This window comes from Penaeus vannamei, chromosome 29 (genome assembly GCF_042767895.1).
Source record: "Penaeus vannamei isolate JL-2024 chromosome 29, ASM4276789v1, whole genome shotgun sequence".
NCBI classification, from domain to species: domain Eukaryota; kingdom Metazoa; phylum Arthropoda; class Malacostraca; order Decapoda; family Penaeidae; genus Penaeus; species Penaeus vannamei.
Window position 1 is genome coordinate 22,809,102 of NC_091577.1, and position 20,000 is coordinate 22,829,101.

The following is a 20,000-nucleotide window of genomic DNA, read 5'->3' on the forward strand; positions in this document are numbered from 1 at the left end:
TGGGAGAATGCTGTAGCGTCCGTACCGCGGAGGTCTCTAAACAAGAGGAAAAAAAGAAGGAAAGAATGAAAAAAAATATAAAAATAAGGAATGAAGTTTAATGTGAATGAAGTAAACCATGAATATGTAGACCGAAAAAAATGAAGGCCAAAATAGACTGCTCTGAAAGTTTTACGTCATAATTATGAATATGGTTATGTCTCATGAAAAAAGTTATGTTTAAATAAAAGGAATTAGGGTCAAACATTCACTCAGAGGCTTTGGTTAGTTTTGAAGCTTTTAACATCCAGTTTGTGGGATTGTTTTAAACGGAGATCTATCTATTTTGTGACAAGATTATATGGAAAGAGGAAAAAAATATATTATGGAAAAAGACATGCAGAAAATGATATAGTTACCAATAGGAATAGGAAAAACAACATGATAATAATTTAGGCAATGAAACAGCTGAGATGTCTTCTTTTGATTACAAATTTTAACATCAAAGTCAATATATTCATGTCAATGAGATTCTAATAATAATTATGTCTTTATGTCAAAGGCTTCCTACGAGACAAAGAAAATGATACACTGAGATTTTTTTATATTACAAGGGTAACTTGAATAAAAAATAATGAGTGCTGATTCAAAATAAACACGAAGAAAAAATGTGGCTGATTATTCAAGAAAAAAAAATCTAGACAACTTAAGATGGAAGTTGAGATAGTAAGTTATCAGTTTTTTTTTTTTTACAATTTTCCGAGAAAAGAATATAAAGCAGGCAAGAAGACAAAATGAAGACAGAAAAGAAAAATATTCATGACATAGTAAACCTCCTCAATGAAACAGCAACTCAAGAATATAAACCAAAGAAGAAAAGGTTAGATATAAACGGAAGCAATTGATAAAGTAAAAAAAAATCTTGTCACAAAAATGATAAATATCTCTCTTTTAAAAATCACGGTTGTTTTGCTCTTTTTAATTGAAGGGGGAGGGTGTCTTTTCCCTTTTGAGACGAAGCGAGAGAGACTGTGGGGCTTCTAACCCAGGGTGTGACCGCGGGGAGAGACCCATGCAGGACGTCGAAAAACTTCAAGAACTTACCAAAAAAAGATGGTATGTGTCGAGCATATATATTTTTATATAGATCTAAAGTGAGGTCTGGTGTTGCAGATGTGTAGAAAAGACAAACGGAGAGAGGGTTTTAATGTTTTTTCTCTACTGGTGGGGGTGGTAGTGTAAACTAAGATGTACTGGATACTTATTCAAAGACGAAAAAGTTATAGTGAAAATGATAACACGTGTTTTAAAAGTTAAAAAAAAAATTACGTGATATTAATACATCTTTTTTTAATCGGGCAAATATGGTTTTGACTTTTTAAATTCTTTTTAAATCTAAAACAAGGAAAAACATCCAGTATGGTTTAGTTTACAGCGTGCCACCTGAACCCTTTCCGTGCGGGATGGGTAAGTCAGTGATAAACATCTCTTTTAAGTATTTATTTCCTTTACAAAATGTCACACGCACACACACCGTACAGTTTATCACATAATCTCATCACAGGTCATATCATGAGTTTATTATATATAGTATATTTTCTTTTCTTTTTTTTAATATCAATATAAAATTCACTCTGTTTTTTTATTATTATTATTATTACACCTTTCTCTCTTTCTCTCTTTCTCTCTCTCTCATCACAAAGAAATATAAAATATTAATTAATAATAATAATAAACCCGTCATCCTCCTTCGCCTTCAGTAGTAGCCCGAGGACGACTTGTGACGCGGAGCCTTGGGGGAGGGGCGGCTTTGGGGGGGGTGGGGGAGGGGGGGCGGCCGGGGGGAGGGCGAGGGGTAGGAGGAAGAAGAGGAGGGATAAGAGGAAGAGGAAGAGGAGGAGGAGGAGGGATAAGACGAGGTGGAGGAGGAGGAGGAGGAAGGATAAGACGAGGAGGAGGAGGAGGAGGAGGAGGAGGAGGAGGAAGAGGAGGGGAAGGAGGAGGAGGAGGGATAAGACGAGGAGGAGGAGGACTGACCCACAGATGCAGAATTATGATAGTTGCGGTTATTATTTTTATTTTTATTGTTTTTAAACTTCCTTTTGGGTGGGTGGGGCCCGGGAGGGGGGAGGGGGTGTCTCTTATACTTTACCGTGGACCAATCGCCGGTCTTCCAGCGGTAGCGCTGGCCGCGGCCGCTCGCCTTGTTGTGGCACGGCGTCTTGCAGGGCCGCACGTGCGTCGGCCGGTCCTCCTGGTGGCACCGCTCCTCCGCCAGCTCCACGCCGTTCACGGCGCGGCACACCACCAGCCGCTGCTGCGTGCCGCGCCCGCAGCGGGGTCTCCGCGTGTGGCACTGCGGGGCACTCGCGGTCAGACATGGCGGGGGGGGGGGGGGGGGGGGAGATGGATGGATGGATGATGGATGGATGGATTCCCTTTTACCCATTAACATGGCTTGATTACATTGCACGTACTATGAAAAAATGAAATGGAAAGGCAAAATTCTGTTCTTGTATTCGAAGTATGAAATTAAATCTTATCATATCAGAAAAAATCCTTTTAGTGTAATCTTAGAGGAAAAATATATATCATAAAAGTCTGTATGAATATTCCTTCCATATAAAATAATAATGATGATATCACAACACTGATAAGAATAATGGTCATAATAACTTTACCGGTAATATAATAATAATAATAATGGTTATTATTATCCTGATAATGATAATGATATGATAATAATAATAATAATTATGATAATGATGATGGTGATGATAATGATAACCTTAATAATATTAACTATACACATAATATCAATAATAATAATAATAATAATAACAATATCAACAATATTAATAATGATAATAATATCAACAATATTAATAATGATAATAATATCAACAATATTAATAATGATAATAATATCAACAATATTAATAATGATAATAATATTAATGATAATATTAATAATAATAACAATACTACTACTACTAATAATAATAACAATAATACTAATAATGATACTAATAACAAGCCCCACAACCGCAACAGGAGCGAGCGACTCACGTGCCCCCAGCCGCCCGTCGACCACTCGGTGCAGATCTCGCTGTTGCAGGAGGCGACGTCGGCGGGCTTCTCCTCCTGCGGGCACGTCTCCTCCGGCCCCATGCACACGACCTGCCGCCTCTTCTGCCCGCCGCCGCAGTCACGGGAACACTGGGGAGCGAGGGGGATGTTTTCGGCTTAAGTAGGGAGGCTTTGGAAGTGGGTTGTCACTTCGATATTTTTTTTTTTCTTCTTTTACCTGCAGATACTTATTTACACAAGTGAGTTTTCCCTTTTCCCCTCCCTCTTGTCTGTCCCCTTTCCCTCCCTCTTGTCCCCTTTCCCTCCCCCTCCCCCTCCCTCTTGTCCCCTTTCCCTCCCCCTCCCCCTCCCTCTTGTCCCCTTTCCCTCCCCCTCCCCCTCCCTCTTGTCCCCTTTCCCTCCCCCTTCCCACTCCCTGAACACCTACCCTGCCCCAGTCGCCGGTCTGCCAGTTGTTCTTGTTCTTGTAGCGCCTGTCGTGGTCGTACTCCTGCACGACGCTGTTGCTCTCCTCCTCGCTGCTGTGGTGCTGGCCCCTGTGGGAGCCGCGCGGGCGGGCCCAGGGCTGCTGGCCGCCGCGCTCCTTGCCCCGCCGCCCGTCGTAGCGGGGGCCGCCGCCGTCCACGCGGTTGTCCAGGAAGTCCTTGTCGTCGAGGTCCCTGTCGTCGAGGCCGGGCAGGGCGTTGGGGATGTCGTTGGCGTCGTCGGGCGGCAGGTGGCGGTGGCGCGGGTGCTGGCGCCGCCGCTTGTCGTGGTGCTCGCCGCCCACCAGGTTGTCGTGCTCGGAGTGCCCGCCCTGGTTCTGCGGCGGGTGGGGGGGGGGGGTTAGGATGGGCTATTTCTTGAATTTTGTCCTTTTTAGGATTATCTTTTTGCTTTTCACTGAGTTACTGGAGCTATCTAACTTTTAGTTATTCCTAGCTACGCGAAATGCGTTTTTAGATAAATTCGGAAATTGGTAACAAATTTATTGATATAGATAACTGTGCAAAATATACAGAAAGATTATATATACAGACATATGTATTCATCAGTACAACATATATATATATATATATCATATATATATATATATATATATATATATATATATATATATATATATATATATATATATATATATATATATATATATATATATATATACGCATATATAAATCGCCAAGCATAATCACCCTGCAAACAAGCAAGCACATAAAAAGACATAAATTTCATCCAGCTGAATAAGCCATGAAAGAGCTCTGAGCAAAACGGACGTAGCGGGTTCCAAGCCTTCCACTTCCTCTACAGCATCCCCAAAAGGCTTTTAGTTATTTCACTGTTTTATCTTTTTTTCATTTCATTAGCCCTTCATTATTCTTTTTTTTTTTTTTGCAGTTGTAAAGGCGCGAAGAAGCACAGGATTTTGTATAATTCATGATCCATTCAAATAAGAAGGATTCAAGTGCAGTCATTAATTTCGCACCCCAATCCCCTGCTCCGGGAAGACGCAGGGCCAGCATTAATTAGTAAGGGGAAAGTTAATCTATGCGTGCAAGAAATAACAATAAACGAACACATAAGCGAATCACCAAGAGCACAAGGAAATGGGTAAGACAAACCAAAAGAGACATGCTTTCTACTCAAGCCACAGGAAATGCACAATACGGAAAAAAACACAGAAATCCATACAACTTAAACTATAAACAAAGAGCAAACATCTGGCAGCGAGCGACGGGGAATTACCTCCTCAAGTGGCGATTCGTTATCGAGATCGGAAACAGAGGGGACAGAGGACAGATCGGGTGTTAGTGTGGATGATTGGGGCGTCGGGGTGGGTGTGGTGGTGGGCGGGGGTGTGGTGGTCGTGGTCGTGGTCGTGGTAGTGGTCGTGGTAGTGGTGGTTGTGGTTGTGGTTGTGGTGGGGCAAGGGACGTGGCAGGGGGACACCTCCGGGGGCCTGGTGAAGGCGTCGCAGTCCGTCGGCGGGAGGTTGGCCTCGGGCTCTCCGCACGTCACCCTCCGGCGCCGGACGCCGTCTCCGCACTTGGGCTTCGGCCCCTTCCCTCCCGGCCCTCCCCCTCCTCCCCCTCCACCTCCTCCTCCTCCTGCTCCTGCTCCTGCTCCTGCTCCAACTCCTCCTCCTCCTCCTGCTCCTCCTCCTCCACCAACTCCTCCTCCTCCTCCTCCACCAACTCCTCCTCCTCCTCCTCCTCCTAATCCCAATCCTCCTTTGCCCTTTCCTGCTCTTCCTCCTCCTCCTCCTCCTCCTTCTCTCCTCCCCGGGTGCCTGGCTCTCGGCTTCTTCCAGTGCCTGTCCGCGTCCGAAGTGCCGCCCTCGCCACCGAGCTCGCACTGGGAGAGGGGCGGAACGGTAACTCAGGGGCCGCGAGGGATGGGCGGGCGGGCGCGGGCGTGAAGGGGGAAGGTGGTCACGGCGATGAGGGTGATAGAGAGCGGGATGAGGATGAAGATGATGATGAGAAAGAGGATGAGGTCGAGCTTGAGGGTGACGCTGAGATTAAGGGTGAGAGTGAGAGTGAGAGTGAGAGTGAGAGTGAGAGTGAGAGTGAGGGTGAGAGTGAAAGTGAGAGTGAGGGTGAGGGTGAAAATGAGGATGAGAGTATATTTGAAAGTGAGGATGAGGGTGAGTGTGAGGGTCAAGGTGGAAGTGAGGGTGAAAGTGACCGTTAGTGTGAGGGTGAAAGTGAATGTAAATGCATGCCTACCTAGTGAGGCTAATAATGAAAATGAGGGAGTGGGTGAGGGTGAGGAGAGTGAGGGTGACGGTGATGATGATGATGAAGGTGATGGTGAAGATGATGATAGCGAAGGGATGAAGATGAGAATGAGTGATTATAAGCATGAGGGTAATAGTGATAACTTAATGATCTTTATCGGTACTATGTCAACGGTAATGATTGTGATGATGACTACGATGGTGATGACAATGGTGATGACTATGACCACTCAGGAAAAAAGGCTCATGACAATGTTGTTGTTTTCACTAATGATGATGGAAGAGAGATGGTGAACAGTGATAGTAATGAAACTGATAATAAACATGGTAGTGATAATGCCGACATAATGATAAGAAAAATGATATAGGGGGGCCATGGTAATGAAATTAATGTTATAATTAAGGTAATTAAATCGATTACGTTAGGTAATAACAGAAAGATAATGATTAAAACTAAGATGTCATAAAATTTACATATTCATCTGTACATTAATTAAGTATCATTACTAGTTACGAGAGTATAAAATAAATATGACAAAAACTAAAGAAAAAAAAGTAAGACATTTATTAGACAGATATAATTTAAAAGGAAAATATAAGGAAATTGGAAAAAAAGATCATATATATATTCATTAATTATAGATAAAAACTACTATAAGATAAACTAAAGTAAATGTAATATACAGATAATCTAATTAATAATTATTAAAAAGTTGAATATATGTGGCATGCATATCTAGATATTAACATATACAATAACAGTAATTAACAAGTCCTGAAAAGAAGTAAAGAAATAGAAGCTAAAAATAGACCGTAAAAATAGCATTCTCTTGAATACAAACATATATTTTCTACAGATACTAACACTACTAAAACATTCAGTTAATATGTCTTCAGAATTCAGTAACTGAAAAAAGTTCCGGAGATGGGTGCGCCGAAGGAAGTCTACGAAATCCAGATTTTATCCGTAAATAACACCTAAATACGCACACGTGTATACTCACTCACTCACACTCTCTCTCCCTCTTCCTCTCACACTCCCTCTTCGTCTCTCCCTCCCTCCCTTTCTCTCTCTCACTCTCTATCTCTATCTCTATCTCTATCTCTATCTCTATCTCTATCTCTATCTCTATCTCTCTCCCTCCCTCTCTCCCTCTCTCCCTCTCTTTCTCCCTCCCTCCCTCCCTCCCTCCCTTCCTTTGCCCTTCCTCCCTCCCTCTCTCACTCCCTCTCTCTCCCCCTCTCTCACTCTCACTCTCTCTCTCCCTCTCCCTCTCCCTTTCCCTCTCCCTCTCCCTCTCCCTCTCCCTCTCCCTCTCCCTCTCCCTCTCCCTCTCCCTCTCCTTCTCCTTCTCCCTCTCCCTCTCCCTCTCCCTCTCCCTCCCTCTCCCTCTGATAAGTAATACACCCATCTCAGAACAGACAAACCATCTACTGAAGGCACTACACGAGAGAGTCCATCTACAATAATCGCCATCGCATTCTCAACTCAGGCTTTGGTCGCGAACAAACAAACAAACGAACACCCCCATCTACGAGGACGCCCCCAACCGCCCCCTCCTACACGATCCAAGCCCCACACCCACTCCTAAAAATAACTATATATGATTAAAAAATTAACGAAACCCCAAATTAAACAAAGAGGCAGAACCGGCATGCCTTCTGCGGACCACTTACCAGCGAGCTCCATGCCTCGGCGTACCAGCAGGAGCAGTTGCCGGTGTCCTTCGGCGCCTCCATCTGCTCGCACTGCCACCTCGAGATCGGGCGGTCGCGTATCCGGCAGGAGTACAGGCGCCGTCGCTCGCCGCTCGTATTGCCGTTCGCGCACTTGCACTGGGGGGGAGGGGAAGTAGGGGGAGGGTTAGGGTTGGTTTGGCTTGGGAGTGGGGCTCGTTCTGAGTGGATGGGGTTGCAATTTTTCTCTGGTGGGGGTTTTCGTTCTAATTTGTGTAACCTAAGTGTTTTCTGCATAGTGATTTTATTTGATCATTATTATTATTATTTACTTTTGATTATCATTATCATTTTTTTTCAGTTCAAGAAAATCAGTTTGATCATATTACATTATACCTTGTCATGTCAATTTCAATATTCTTTTGTGTTTGTAAAAGAAAGACGAAAATATATAAAAAAAATCATCATAATTCATGAAATTGCCTGTTTACAAAAAATAAGAGTAGTAATACATGACAAAACGGAAAAAAACACATAGAATGAAAAAAAAAAGAGCGGGGTCCTACCGGCGACCACTCGTGATACTGCCAGTAGGGGCACTCCTCGCGGGGGCACACTTCCTCCGTCGCCTGCTGGTCCTCCTCGCAGCGGTTCTCCTTCACGCTGTCGCCGAGGCTCGAGACGCAGCCCATCACCTCACGCCGGCGGAGGCACGTCTCGCCGCTCAGCCCGCACTGGGGGAGGAAGGGAGGGAGGCGTTGGTGAGGGAGGAGGCGGGGGCGGTGAGGGAGGGGGTGCAGTTCAGGGATTTGGTTTTCTCTGGGGATTTCTAGTTTTGTTTTGATTTCTCTCTCTCTCTCTCTCTCTCTAATTCTCTCTCTAACTCACTCACTCACCCACTCTCTCTCTCTCTCTCTCTCTCTCTCTCTCTCTCTCTCTCTCTCTCTCTCTCTCTCTCTCTCTCTCTCTCTCTCTCTCTCTCTCTCTCTCTCTCTCTCTCTCTCTCACTCTCTCACTCTCTCACTCACTCACTCAATCTCATGCTGACTCATTCACTCACTTAGCCACTCACCTACTCATTCACTCACTCACTCACTCACTCACTCACTCACTCACTCACTCACTCTACTCACTCACCTCACTCTCACACACACTCCCCTATCTCTCTCTCACTTTCTCTTTCTCCCCCCTCCCACTCTCTGTCTCTCCCTCTCTCTCTCTCTCTCTCTCTCTCTCTCTCTCTCTCTCTCTCTCTCTCTCTCTCTCTCTCTCTCTCTCTCTCTCTCTCTCTCTCTCTCTCCAACTTACCGCGGACCACTCCTTGTACGTCCAGCTGGCAGGGCAGGTGTGGGCGCAGGACTCGGTGACGGTGGCGGGGCGCGGATGGGCGAGGCACATCTCGTCGATGGTGGCCTCGCCCGTGTCGGCTCGGACGCAGTAAGCCGACTTTTGCCGTTCGCCTGGAAGGAAGGAGCGGGGGGAGGGTCAGCTTTAGTGGCCGGGTTGGTTGTGGGGGTTAGGTCTGCGTGGGGGTGCGTCCGTGAGGTTTGTGTAAGGTTGGTTATTTAGTTTCGTGTGTTAGGCCTGTGTGGGTGAGGTTTGTGTTGGGTTGGTTATTTAGTTTCGTGAGTTAGGCCTGTGTGGGTGAGGTTTGTGTTGGGTTGGTTATTTAGTTTCGTGTGTTAGGCCTGTGTGGGTGAGGTTTGTGTTAGGTTGGTTATTTAGTTTCGTGTGTTAGGCCTGTGTGGGTGAGGTTTGTGTTGGGTTGGTTATTTAGTTTCGTGTGTTAGGGCTGTGTGGGTGAGGGTTTGTGTTGGGTTGGTTATTTAGTTTCGTGTGTTAGGCCCTGTGTGGGTGAGGTTTGTGTTAGGTTGGTTATTTAGGTTTCGTGTGTTAGGCCTGTGTGGGTGAGGTTTGTGTTGGGTTGGTTATTTAGTTTCGTGTGTTAGGCCTGTGTGGGTGAGGTTTGTGTTAGGTTGGTTATTTAGTTTCGTGTGTTAGGCCTGTGTGGGTGAGGTTTGTGTTGGGTTGGTTATTTAGTTTCGTGTGTTAGGCCTGTGTGGGTGAGGTTTGTGTTAGGTTGATGTTTGATTTTGTGTGGAGGGAGAGGCATTGGTGGGTTTGTGGGTTTGCAGACCGTGGCGGATCCAGGTGGCGGGGGACAGGCGTCTTTAAGTCGGATATGGGTTTGTGTGATCGTCTGAATGGATGAGTGCATCTGGCACCAGCTAATCCACCAAATATAAAGAATATCCATATAAAGAATATCCAACTATAATTCATATAACTCTTATAGCATATTATTATATCTTCTTTCCCTCACCAATACATGACTCCGTGCAGTTGCTCCATTCGCCTAATCTCCAATAATAATTCGGCGAAGTGAGTAAGTTCGACTTTGTGTAGCTATACTTGACGTGAGGAGGGGTAAGGTTCCCTACAGACAGGATCTGGAAAGAGAAAACGTATATAAATCCGTGTATCTATGTCAGTCGACTTTTAATACATCTCACAATTGCGGTTTACATCTTAGAGTCAGTCGCAAATTTTAGAAACCTGATGCACGAAATGCCAAGCTTCCACGTCTTCGTTGGCAAGCGGCGAAAGTCTACGGACAACCAAACCCACGTTTCACTTCGTCCGACTGACCTGCACGAGCAGCCTCTTCTGCAAAGGCTTGGTGGAGTTGATCCTCTCCGTGCCGGCGTTGGAGCCCGTGTACTCGATCAAGGTGCCGCCGAACTCCACCAGCTTCTGGAACGGCGTCACGATCCAGTGGCCGTTCAGGAGGTACTCGCCGGTTTCCACGTCCATAAGCGCTGGAGAAAGGAACCAACAGAATTATTAAAATTCAAATTCACATGCACGCGCACACGCATAAACACAAATGTATATGCACACACACACACACACATCATTACTCCATCTTACAAAACCAACTATTAAACACACAAAACATGAAGCCTTTGCCTTACCCAGGTAATTGTCATCCGCCGCCTGCTCGTCGGATGACCCCTGTGTGACGTCGACCATGGCGGCGCCTTCGGGCACGACCACGATGTCGGTGTAGCCGTAGCTGCGACTCTTGACGATTGACCCCGAGGTGACCTTGCACGTGGAGTTGTCGCCGTTGCACACGCCGCAGCTGTCTGGGGGCGAGGTCAAGGGGCACGCGGGTCAGCATTTTAGGTATTTGGGGACAGCGAAGGCAAACAGAACAAATCCCTGCATGTGCGTCAATATCTATTTGTGAGAGGATGTGTACCCGCGTAAGCGCATGTGTGTGGGGGATGTGTGCCTATGAACGTGCGTGAGTGTGTGTAAGTGCACCCATTTAACTCCCAGCGAACGTGTCCTGATCCCCGGAGAACGCGGCTCCACCCACCCGCTTTGGCCGTGGAGTTGAGCACGTAGTCGCAACCGGCGACGCGGCACTCGCCGTTCACGCAGATGTCGTAGGTGTCCGGCCCGCACGGCGTCCCGTCCTCCACCTTCTCCCGCAGCTGGAAGTACGTGCGGCTGTTGTTGTACACCTGGCAGAAGAGCTTGCAGCTGTCCTCGCGTCGGACTGCGGGAAGGGAGGAAGGGGTGGTGATATTTCTCTCGCTCTCTCTCTCTCTTACCTTCCCCCCCTCTCTCTCTCCCGCTCTCTCTATCTCTCTCCCCCGCTCTCTCTCTCTCTCTCCCGCTCTCTCTCTCTCTCTCTCCCTCTCTCTCTCTCTCTCTCTCCCTCTCTCTCTCAGCTCTTGCTCTCTCTCTCTCTCTCTCTCTCTCTAAGCTCTGCTCTCTCTCTCTCTCTCTCTCTCTCTCTCTCTCTCTCTCTCTCTCTCTCTCTCTCTCTCTCCCTCTGTCTCTCCCTTTCCTCTCTCCCTTTCCCTCTCTCCCTTTCCTCTCTCCCTTCCTCTCTCCCTTTCCCTCTCTCCCTTTCTTCCCTCTCTCCTTTCCTCTCTCTCCCTTTCCTCTCCTTTCCCCTCTCTCTCCCTTTCCTCTCTCCCTTTCCCTCTCTCCCTTCCTCTCTCCCTTTCCCTCTCTCCCTTTCCCTCTTCTCTCCTTCCTCTCTCCCTTCTCTCTCTCTCTACCTCCTCCCTCCCCCCCTCTCTTTCTCTCTACTCCTCCCCCTCTCTCTCTCCCTCTCTCTCCTCTTTCTCTCTCTCTACCTCTCCCCTCCCCCTCTCTTTCTCCTTCTCTATCCCCCCTCTCCCTCTCCCCTTCTCTCTCTCTTTCTTCTACCTCCCCTCTCTCTCTCTCTCTCTCTCTCTCTCTCTCTCTCTCTCTCTCTCTCTCTCTCTCTCTCTCTCTCTCTCTCTCTCTCTCTCTCTCCCTCTGTCTCTCCCTCTGTCTCTCCCTTTCCCTCTCTCCCTTTCCTCTCTCTCTCCTTTCCCTCTCTCCCTTTCCCTTTCTCTCCCTTTCCCTCTCTCTCTCCCTTTCACCCTCTCTCCCTTTCCCTCTCTCCCTTTCCCTCTCTCCCTTTCCTCCCTCTCTCCCTCTGTCTCTCCCTTTCCTCTCTCTCTCTCCCTCTCCCTTTCCCTTTCCCTCTCTCCCTTTCCCTCCGTCACCCTTTCCTCTCTCCCTTCCCTCTCTCCCTTTCTCTCCCTCTCTCCTTTCCCTCTCTCCCTTTCCCTCTCTCCTTTCCTCCTCTCTCCCCTTCTCTCTCTCTCTACCTCCTCCCTCCCCCCTCTCTTTCTCTCTACCTCCCCCCCTCTCTCTCTCCCTCTCTCCCTCTTTCTCTCTCTCTCTACCTCTCCCCTCCCCCCTCTCTTTCTCTCTCTCTATCCCCCCTCTCCCTCTCTCCCCCTTTCTCTCTCTTTCTACCTCCCCCCCCCTCTCTCTCTCTCTCTCTCCTCTCTCTCTCTCTCTCTCTCTCTCTCTCTCTCTCTCTCTCTCTCTCTCCAGGCGCAAACCCAAGAGAGACAAACAGATTCCTAACTCATCCGAGAGCGGGACTCACTGCTGGCATATTTGGGAATCCACTTCACATCTTCGGGAATGTCGGGCAGACCGAAGTTCTTCTTGTTATACGCCTGGCACTGCTGCGTGCGGAAGTCGATGGCGCCGGAAGAGCACGGCCTCATGATGCAGGACTCGTACCTCACGCGCTCGCCCGTGCAGTAGCGGCCGCCGTACTGGGGCTTCGGGTAGTCGCAGCCGCGCTCCGACCGCCGCACGCCCACGCCGCACGTTCGCGAGCAGGCGCTCCACCTGCGGGAGATTGGGTCAGTGCTTTCGGAGGCGAGATAAAGGATTCGGATTTGCCGCCTTTTGTGGGCCGGGATCAGCCTTGAGGTCATCTGTATCATTACCGGTGTTACCGCTATTACAGGTAATGATATAGATTACCTCTGCTTTTCAATGTTATATATCTATATCTATCTATCTATCTATATCTATATATATAAATATGTATATATATATATATATATATATATATATATATATATATATATATATATATATATATATATATATATATATATATATATATATATGAGCATACATCCAAATACATATGCAAGCAAGCAGAAAGAGCGCGACGCTCGACTCACGGCAGCCAGTCGCCCCACTGTCCGTCCACCTTCTTCATGGCGCCCTTGTTCTTGTCGACGCACTTGCCCCGCAGGCACCACTTGCCCACTTCGCACACGGTGCCGTCCGCCCACGGCATGTGCTGCGTGCGGCAGCCCTCCTTCTCGTCCATCGCCGTCGTGCACCACAGGCGCTTGCACGGGGGCTGGAGGGGGGGGGGGAGGGTTAATGCTGGCATGGTCATCTGTTACGTAATCCGTCAAAGCTCATTCGCGCATGCATTAAAAAGTCTCCTAATATTATCATTCATAATCTAATTACCTATTGTTACGTTGCCCATTTATCTTACTCCCTTTACCTATTATCTATTCACCTATCGGTATATCTGTCATCTCACTCTTTACCCATTTCTGATTCATTCATTCCTTTATTTAAAATTTTCTCGTTTCGATCTATGTTTCTGCGCGCGTGACAATGTTCCTTTGACTACGTAAAAGGAGAGCATTTTTATGCAGTTGAATGACCTTTGCTCAATGTTGCAGAAAAATTTGAGCGGCGGGTTTGCCTGCGTGCGTGTCTCTCATGCAAATTCTAGAGTGTCGAGAATCCATTCATTACAGATTCATTGACAGATTTCTTTATTCTCAGAGTCTTCCATAATTGCAATCTCATCTTAATTAATTAGATGAAAAGGAGTAGGAGGAGAAGAAAGAAAAGGAGAAGGAGAAAGATGAAAAGGAATAGGAGGAGAAGAAAGAAAAGGAGAAGGAGAAATAGGAGAAGAAGAAGGAGAGAGGGAAGGTGGAGAAGAAAAATACTACTACTACTACTAATAATAATAATAATAATAATAATAAGAGGGGAAGAGAGAGAGAGAGAGAGAGAGAGAGAGAGAGAGAGAGAGAGAGAGAGAGAGAGAGAGAGAGAGAGAGAGAGAGAGAGAGAGAGAGAGAGAGAGAGAGAAAGAAAGAAAGAAAGAAAGAAAGAGAGAAAGAGAAAGAGAGAGCGAGCGCGTCGTCCTCTGACCTCGAGGCCACTGACCATGTGGGGGCAAATCTTGGCTGACTTCCCGAAGACGTACTGACACTGCTTGCTGGCGTTGAAGAGTTCGCCGGCCAGTGTCAGCTCCGTCTTCTCCTCCACGAGCTTGTTGGTCCACGCCTCCTCCTCCAGGCACCGCCCGTGGCCGCCGCTGGGGGGGAGGGGGGGAGAGGGGCGAATTTTAATGGTTGATTGTTGGGGAGAGAGAGGATGGGAAATAAATAACAGGGATAAGCATTGTAATTGCCATCATTATTATCATTAGTATTGTCATTATCATTGTCATTGTTTTTATTATAGTTATCATTATCATCATTATCATTATTACTGTGATTGACGCTATAATCGTTCCTGTTATTGTTATCATTGTTGGTATTTCAATAATGATAACTATAACAGCAATGGTAATGATAAAAATAATAAAACAATAACACCAATAATAATAATGATGACGACTATGATAACTATAATAAAATCAATGACAATAAAGATAATATCAACAAAATCAAAATTATCATGACACAAATAATACCAACAACAATAACAGCACACAACACAACCGCTACAACTACAGCAACGACTCATAACACCACCACCACAGCCACAAAGGCACTCCCGCAGGCACTGACTTGAGGTACTCGGTGAGGATGTGCCTGGAGCAGTTGGACCAGACCCACGGCAGCGTGTTGTGGTCCAGCATGCGGCTCATGACGTTCATGCGGTGGCTGTCGTCTTTGGAGCCGCGGATCAGCTTGCACTTGTCGTCGTTGTCATGCGGCATGTTGAGGCTGCGGAAGGGGGAGGGGGAGGGGGGGGTGAGATTAATTTGTTTCTTTGTTTGTCTTTCGTTTTCTTTCTTTCTAGGTTATGGTCAAGAGGAATTGCATTTTTTTTCATTTGTATCTATGTTCATGTTGGTAAGTTTATATGATTATTTATCCACTAGTCGATTTATTTATGAATACACAAGTATGCTTGTTTGTGTATGTATGTGTGTGTGTGTGTGTGTGTGTGTGTGTGTGTGTGTGTGTGTGTGTGTGTGTGTGCGTGTGTGTGTGTGTGTGTGTGTGTGTGTGTGTGTGTGTGTGTGTGTGTGTCTGTCTGTGTGTCTGTCTGTGTCTGTGTGTCTGTCTGTCTGTCTGTCTCTCTCTCTCTCTCTCTCTCTCTCTCTCTCTCTCTCTCTCTCTCTCTCTCTCTCTCTCTCTATATATATATATATATATATATATATATATATATATATATATATATATATATATATGTATGTATATATACATACATATACATATATAACCTAATGCACCCATACAGGTGTGTATGTACAACTGCATTCGTGTGTGCAAGTGCCTAAGGCCTCATGTATCGCACGTCCGCCTCGTCAGCCCTCAGAGCAAACCCGCGCACGTACAGGTGTCCCAGCTCGTGCGCGATGGTGAAGGCCGCCGAGAGCCCGTTGTCCTGCACGATGGAGCAGGACGAGTGCTTGGAACACATGGTCCCGAGCTCCGCCAGGCCCAGCGTGTCGCAGCTCTTGGTCCACGGGTTGCGGCAGATGTTCTCCCTGCGGCGGCGGACAGAGGTCAGGTTGGGTTTATTTATTTATCTATTTTTTTAATTATTATTATTATTGGAAACTACTGAGTTTTTTTAAATCGGTGGAAACTACTGAGCTGAGTTGTTGTTTTTTAATTGGTGGAAACTACTGAGCTTTTTTTTTTCAAAGAGGAAGAGGGAATTCCGTTATAGTGACTGTACTTAATATGTTTTAGTGATATTCAGGTAACAATATATATCTGTCTGTCTATCTATCTACCTCTCTTTCTCTATCTATCTTCTAACTATTTGTCTGTCCTCTACATATCTATTTATTTCCCTGTCTTCTAATTTTCTATCTATCCATTTCTCTGTCTTCTATTTTTTTATCTATCCATTTCTCTGTCTTTTAATTTTCTATCTATTTCACTGTTGTCTATCTATATTCTACCTATTTCTCTGTCTTCTATCAATCTTCTATCTATCCGTCTGTCACCTATCCACAATCCCTTAACCCCTCTCCTCACCACCCTCCCCCCTCCTACCCCTCCTCCCCTCTCCAGCCATCCTCACTCCTCCCTCCTTCCTCCTTCCCTTACCCTCTCATCCTCCTCTCCTTCCTTCCCTCCTCCTCCTCCCTCCTCCCTCCTCCCCTCCTCCTCCTCCTCCTTCTCCCCCTCCCTTCCTTCCTCCTCCTCCTCCCAGCCCTCCTCCCCTCCCCCCTCCCCCCTCCCTTCCTCCTCCTCCTCCTCCTCATCATCATCATCAATGTCATCATCCCCCACCTCCTCCTCCTCCCCCCCCCCTCCCCTCACCCCTCCCCCTACCTCGTGAGCAGGAGCGCCGTGTCGTATCGCCTCGGGTGGTTGGTGTTGTACTTGAGCCCCTGCTTCTGCCACTTGCAGAACATCTTGAGCATCTCCTCGGCCGACTTGCCCATGGCCTCGGCGTTGTTCTCGTAGGAGCGCTTGGGCACGAAGGACTGCCGCTCGGGACGCAGGACCTCCACCACGGCGATGTCGATGCGGTTGCCGATGCTGGCGTCGCGGAAGATGAGGGCCACCTGGGGGGAGGGAGGGAAGGGGGAGGGGGTTAGGGGGGGTTGGTCGCTTCGGTCGGTTGTTCATCCTTCCGGAACCGATTGGACTAGTAAGGGCGAGGCGATAATGATGGCGATGACAATTACTCAATGTCCTTAATAATGTTTGTGTGGTGATCTAATTGGGCATCGTTTGTATATCCAAAACGAAATCTTCCCAATTAAATTTATTATCCAAACAGAACAAGTGCACTAAAATTCACTATTTCTTACCAGTGTATCTTAAAAATCATCCTCATATGACTCATTATAAAATATCCAACTGTGTCTCTTTATCCCCAAAGAGAACAAGAAATCTAATTTGCAAATTCGCATGATTATTCTTAAAAACGAGATACAAATTTTCCTTTCTCGCTAATTGGCAACTCATCTTGATCTTGCCACATGATGGTCTGTGAATAAACATATCAAGTGAGATAATTAGTTATGATAATTAGAGAACTTTATTCGAGAAAGGGCGATAAAAATACGCTTAACACGTGTAATTAGTGACGTTGGGTCTTAAGATTTTGGTGATAGTGATGAAGAAGACAATAAATTTATAAGACAGTGAAAAGATGACCAGAAAGCGTTATACATGTAATGGAGATAATGATAACTACATTAACAGTAATTAATATGACGATCGTGTGGTAAAATAAGACGGAAAAAGATGAAGAAAGACAATGAAAAATATCAGAAAAAGGAATAAAAAAAATATAAAAACATCATCCATATTTCTTCCATCCATTATCCATTTAAACAACTATCCAACCACTCAATCCACTATTCACTCAGCCAACTATCCATTCATGTAAACCAACCACGCAACTACCCTACCATCCATCCACCAACCAACAACCCATCCAAATATCTATCCACTCATCCACTCACCTTCATCCATCCATCCAAAGCAACCACCCAACCAACTATCCATCTATCCACCCGTACCATCCATTCAACCACACACAAAAAATAAATGAATAAAAAATGAAAAATAAAAAATAAAAATAGAATAAAACAGAGATACGAGATGAATAAATAAATAATAAAAAAAATAAAACAATAATAATAATAAAATAAAATATATAGGTAAAATCAACAATAAATTACAAAAACAATAAATGAATAAAATAGAAAACAATAAAAAAGAGTAAATATTAAACGAAAAAGAGAGAAATGGACTACTCACCACGGACATGAGCGTGAGCACATACTGGTCGACATGCTTCCCATGGTAACGCGCCATCTTGCCGTCGATCACAACCATGACCTCGATGGTGTAGCGCCGCGAGTAGAGGAAGCGCCGCGTGCGGTGGTGGGGGGCGGCGGCCACTCCTGCGGGAGGTGGGGGAGGGAGGGGGGTTAGGTTCGCCCTCTGTTTGGGTTCGTTTTGATGGTAATGGTAATGGGGGGGTTGTGGTAATGATGGGTGTGGTTATGGTGGTGATGGTGATGAGGATCATGTTATTATAATTATTCCCGTTATCATTATCAATATTATTCATTTTTCTTTTATTATTTTTTTGCATTTTGGTGCTGTTGCTAAAGGGAAGATGGAAAAAATAACAACATACTAAGAAGAGAAACAGGTTTATCACTAGATTAAAAAATATATATTCAACAAAAGACATTGAATTCCAGACAGACAGCCAAACCAACAACCTAACCCACAAAAAAATGAAATAAAACATCACCTCAAAACATTTCCTAAACCTTACAGCCCCACGCTGCACCGCCATTAAATCCCATTAAGCAGAATCAAGTTAACGAAGCGACCGAAACCCCGAGGAAACCCGCTGGCGACTTGAACGGTCTCGCCAGAATGAGCAAAGATAACGCAAGGGAAAAAGACAAGAAAATAAAAGAAGGAAATAAGAAATTGATTTTTTTAAATGTGTCTGGTAATTATAAATATTTTGTATATATATATTTTTTAGAGTACTCGAGTAAGGAAAAAGACAAGAAAATAAAAGAAGGAAATAAGAAGTTGATTTTTTTTATGTGTCTGGTAATTATAAATATTTTGTATATTTATATTTTTTGGAGTTCTCGAGGAAGGTCTTTAGAAATGATGTGAATAAATGATAAGGACTATGATACTAATGGTGTAAACAAATATCAATAATAAATAAATAAGAAGTTGATTTTTTTAATGTATTTTTGGAGTATTCGATTTATCATGAATATTTCAAAGTAAGGTTTCTAGAAACAATGTGAATTATGAATTATGAATTATTATGAATTATGAATTATGAATTAATGAATAATGAAATATGAATATATGATAAGATACTAATGGTGTAAACAAATAACAGAAATAATAATAATTATAACAATAACAACAAAACAACAGTAATAATGATAACATATGCTAGTTGTAATAATGATAATAATAATACAATATTAATGATGATAATGCTAATTATAATAATGAAAACGAAAATGGTGGTATTGGCGATAATGAAAATAATTATAGGATGATACTGGTGATAATGATAATTCTTGTGACGATGATGATAAAAATGACAATACTAACAATACTAACAAATGACTATAATCATAATAAAGATAAAAGTGATAACAGATATAACAAGAGACACTCACAGAACGCATACCTCCGCCAAGGCAAAAGGGTCACTGATGCAATAAAATTATTCATATTTGAAGAATTACATAAAATCACCTCGTGGATGACTCTGTGTGTGTGTGTGCGTGTGTGTGTGTGTGTGTGTGTGTGTGTGTGTGTGTGTGTGTGTGTGTGTGTGTGTGTGTGTGTGTGTGTGTGTGTGTGTGTGTGTGTGTGTGTGTGTGTGTGTGTAGGTGTTGCCCTCTTGTGAGTGAGTGACTGTGTGTTGTGTGGCATCTGAGGGTAACAGGGGTGACTGATGCAATCATCTAAAAAGTCCTGGATCCCCACCAAAAATTAATGGCATCTAAGTTGGGCAACGACACACCTCAGGTAAAAAAAAAAAACAATTAAAATCTGTTCATAACTTATTGAGTTATCCTGCTAACTAACGAACAAACTAAGCAACACTGCTATAAACATAACTTCTTTGGTGGAGGTAATAACAATCATGATAATGATAACGATGACAAACGATATCAAGAATAGTAAAAACGGCTGCGAAGTAAGAATCGGTAACAATTTAAATAAACAATACCTGAAAAAAACTATACCAAACCACACCTTCCTAGCAACACGACGAAAAAACAAACAAACAAACAAAAAAATCAGTCACATCTTACTTTCAATCTCAGATCTCCACACACTCTTCCGCGGCGCCTCGTAACTCACTACGAGAAATGCTTAATCACACGACACTTAGTTACTTGGTATTCTAAGACGTTCCTTAA

General features: G+C 44.8%; 1 protein-coding gene across 1 annotated transcript in view; it reads right to left on the reverse strand.

The window, feature by feature from the left end:
* The window catches only part of LOC113806667 (ADAM metallopeptidase with thrombospondin type 1 motif A), a 169,906-nt gene that overhangs the window by 7,916 nt on the left and 141,990 nt on the right, over positions 1–20,000 (reverse strand). The window contains exons 5-22 of the mRNA XM_070142440.1: positions 17,833–17,978; positions 16,390–16,625; positions 15,438–15,590; positions 14,659–14,817; positions 14,015–14,180; positions 13,009–13,193; positions 12,414–12,664; positions 10,851–11,033; positions 10,441–10,614; positions 10,115–10,284; positions 9,789–9,915; positions 8,774–8,925; positions 8,032–8,199; positions 7,466–7,624; positions 4,795–5,403; positions 3,497–3,871; positions 3,049–3,198; positions 2,132–2,335 (exon numbers count right to left, since the gene is read on the reverse strand). Coding sequence (XP_069998541.1) covers positions 2,132–2,335; positions 3,049–3,198; positions 3,497–3,871; positions 4,795–5,403; positions 7,466–7,624; positions 8,032–8,199; positions 8,774–8,925; positions 9,789–9,915; positions 10,115–10,284; positions 10,441–10,614; positions 10,851–11,033; positions 12,414–12,664; positions 13,009–13,193; positions 14,015–14,180; positions 14,659–14,817; positions 15,438–15,590; positions 16,390–16,625; positions 17,833–17,978 — 3,767 coding nt within the window. The remainder of the gene's footprint in view (positions 1–2,131; positions 2,336–3,048; positions 3,199–3,496; positions 3,872–4,794; positions 5,404–7,465; positions 7,625–8,031; positions 8,200–8,773; positions 8,926–9,788; positions 9,916–10,114; positions 10,285–10,440; positions 10,615–10,850; positions 11,034–12,413; positions 12,665–13,008; positions 13,194–14,014; positions 14,181–14,658; positions 14,818–15,437; positions 15,591–16,389; positions 16,626–17,832; positions 17,979–20,000) is intronic.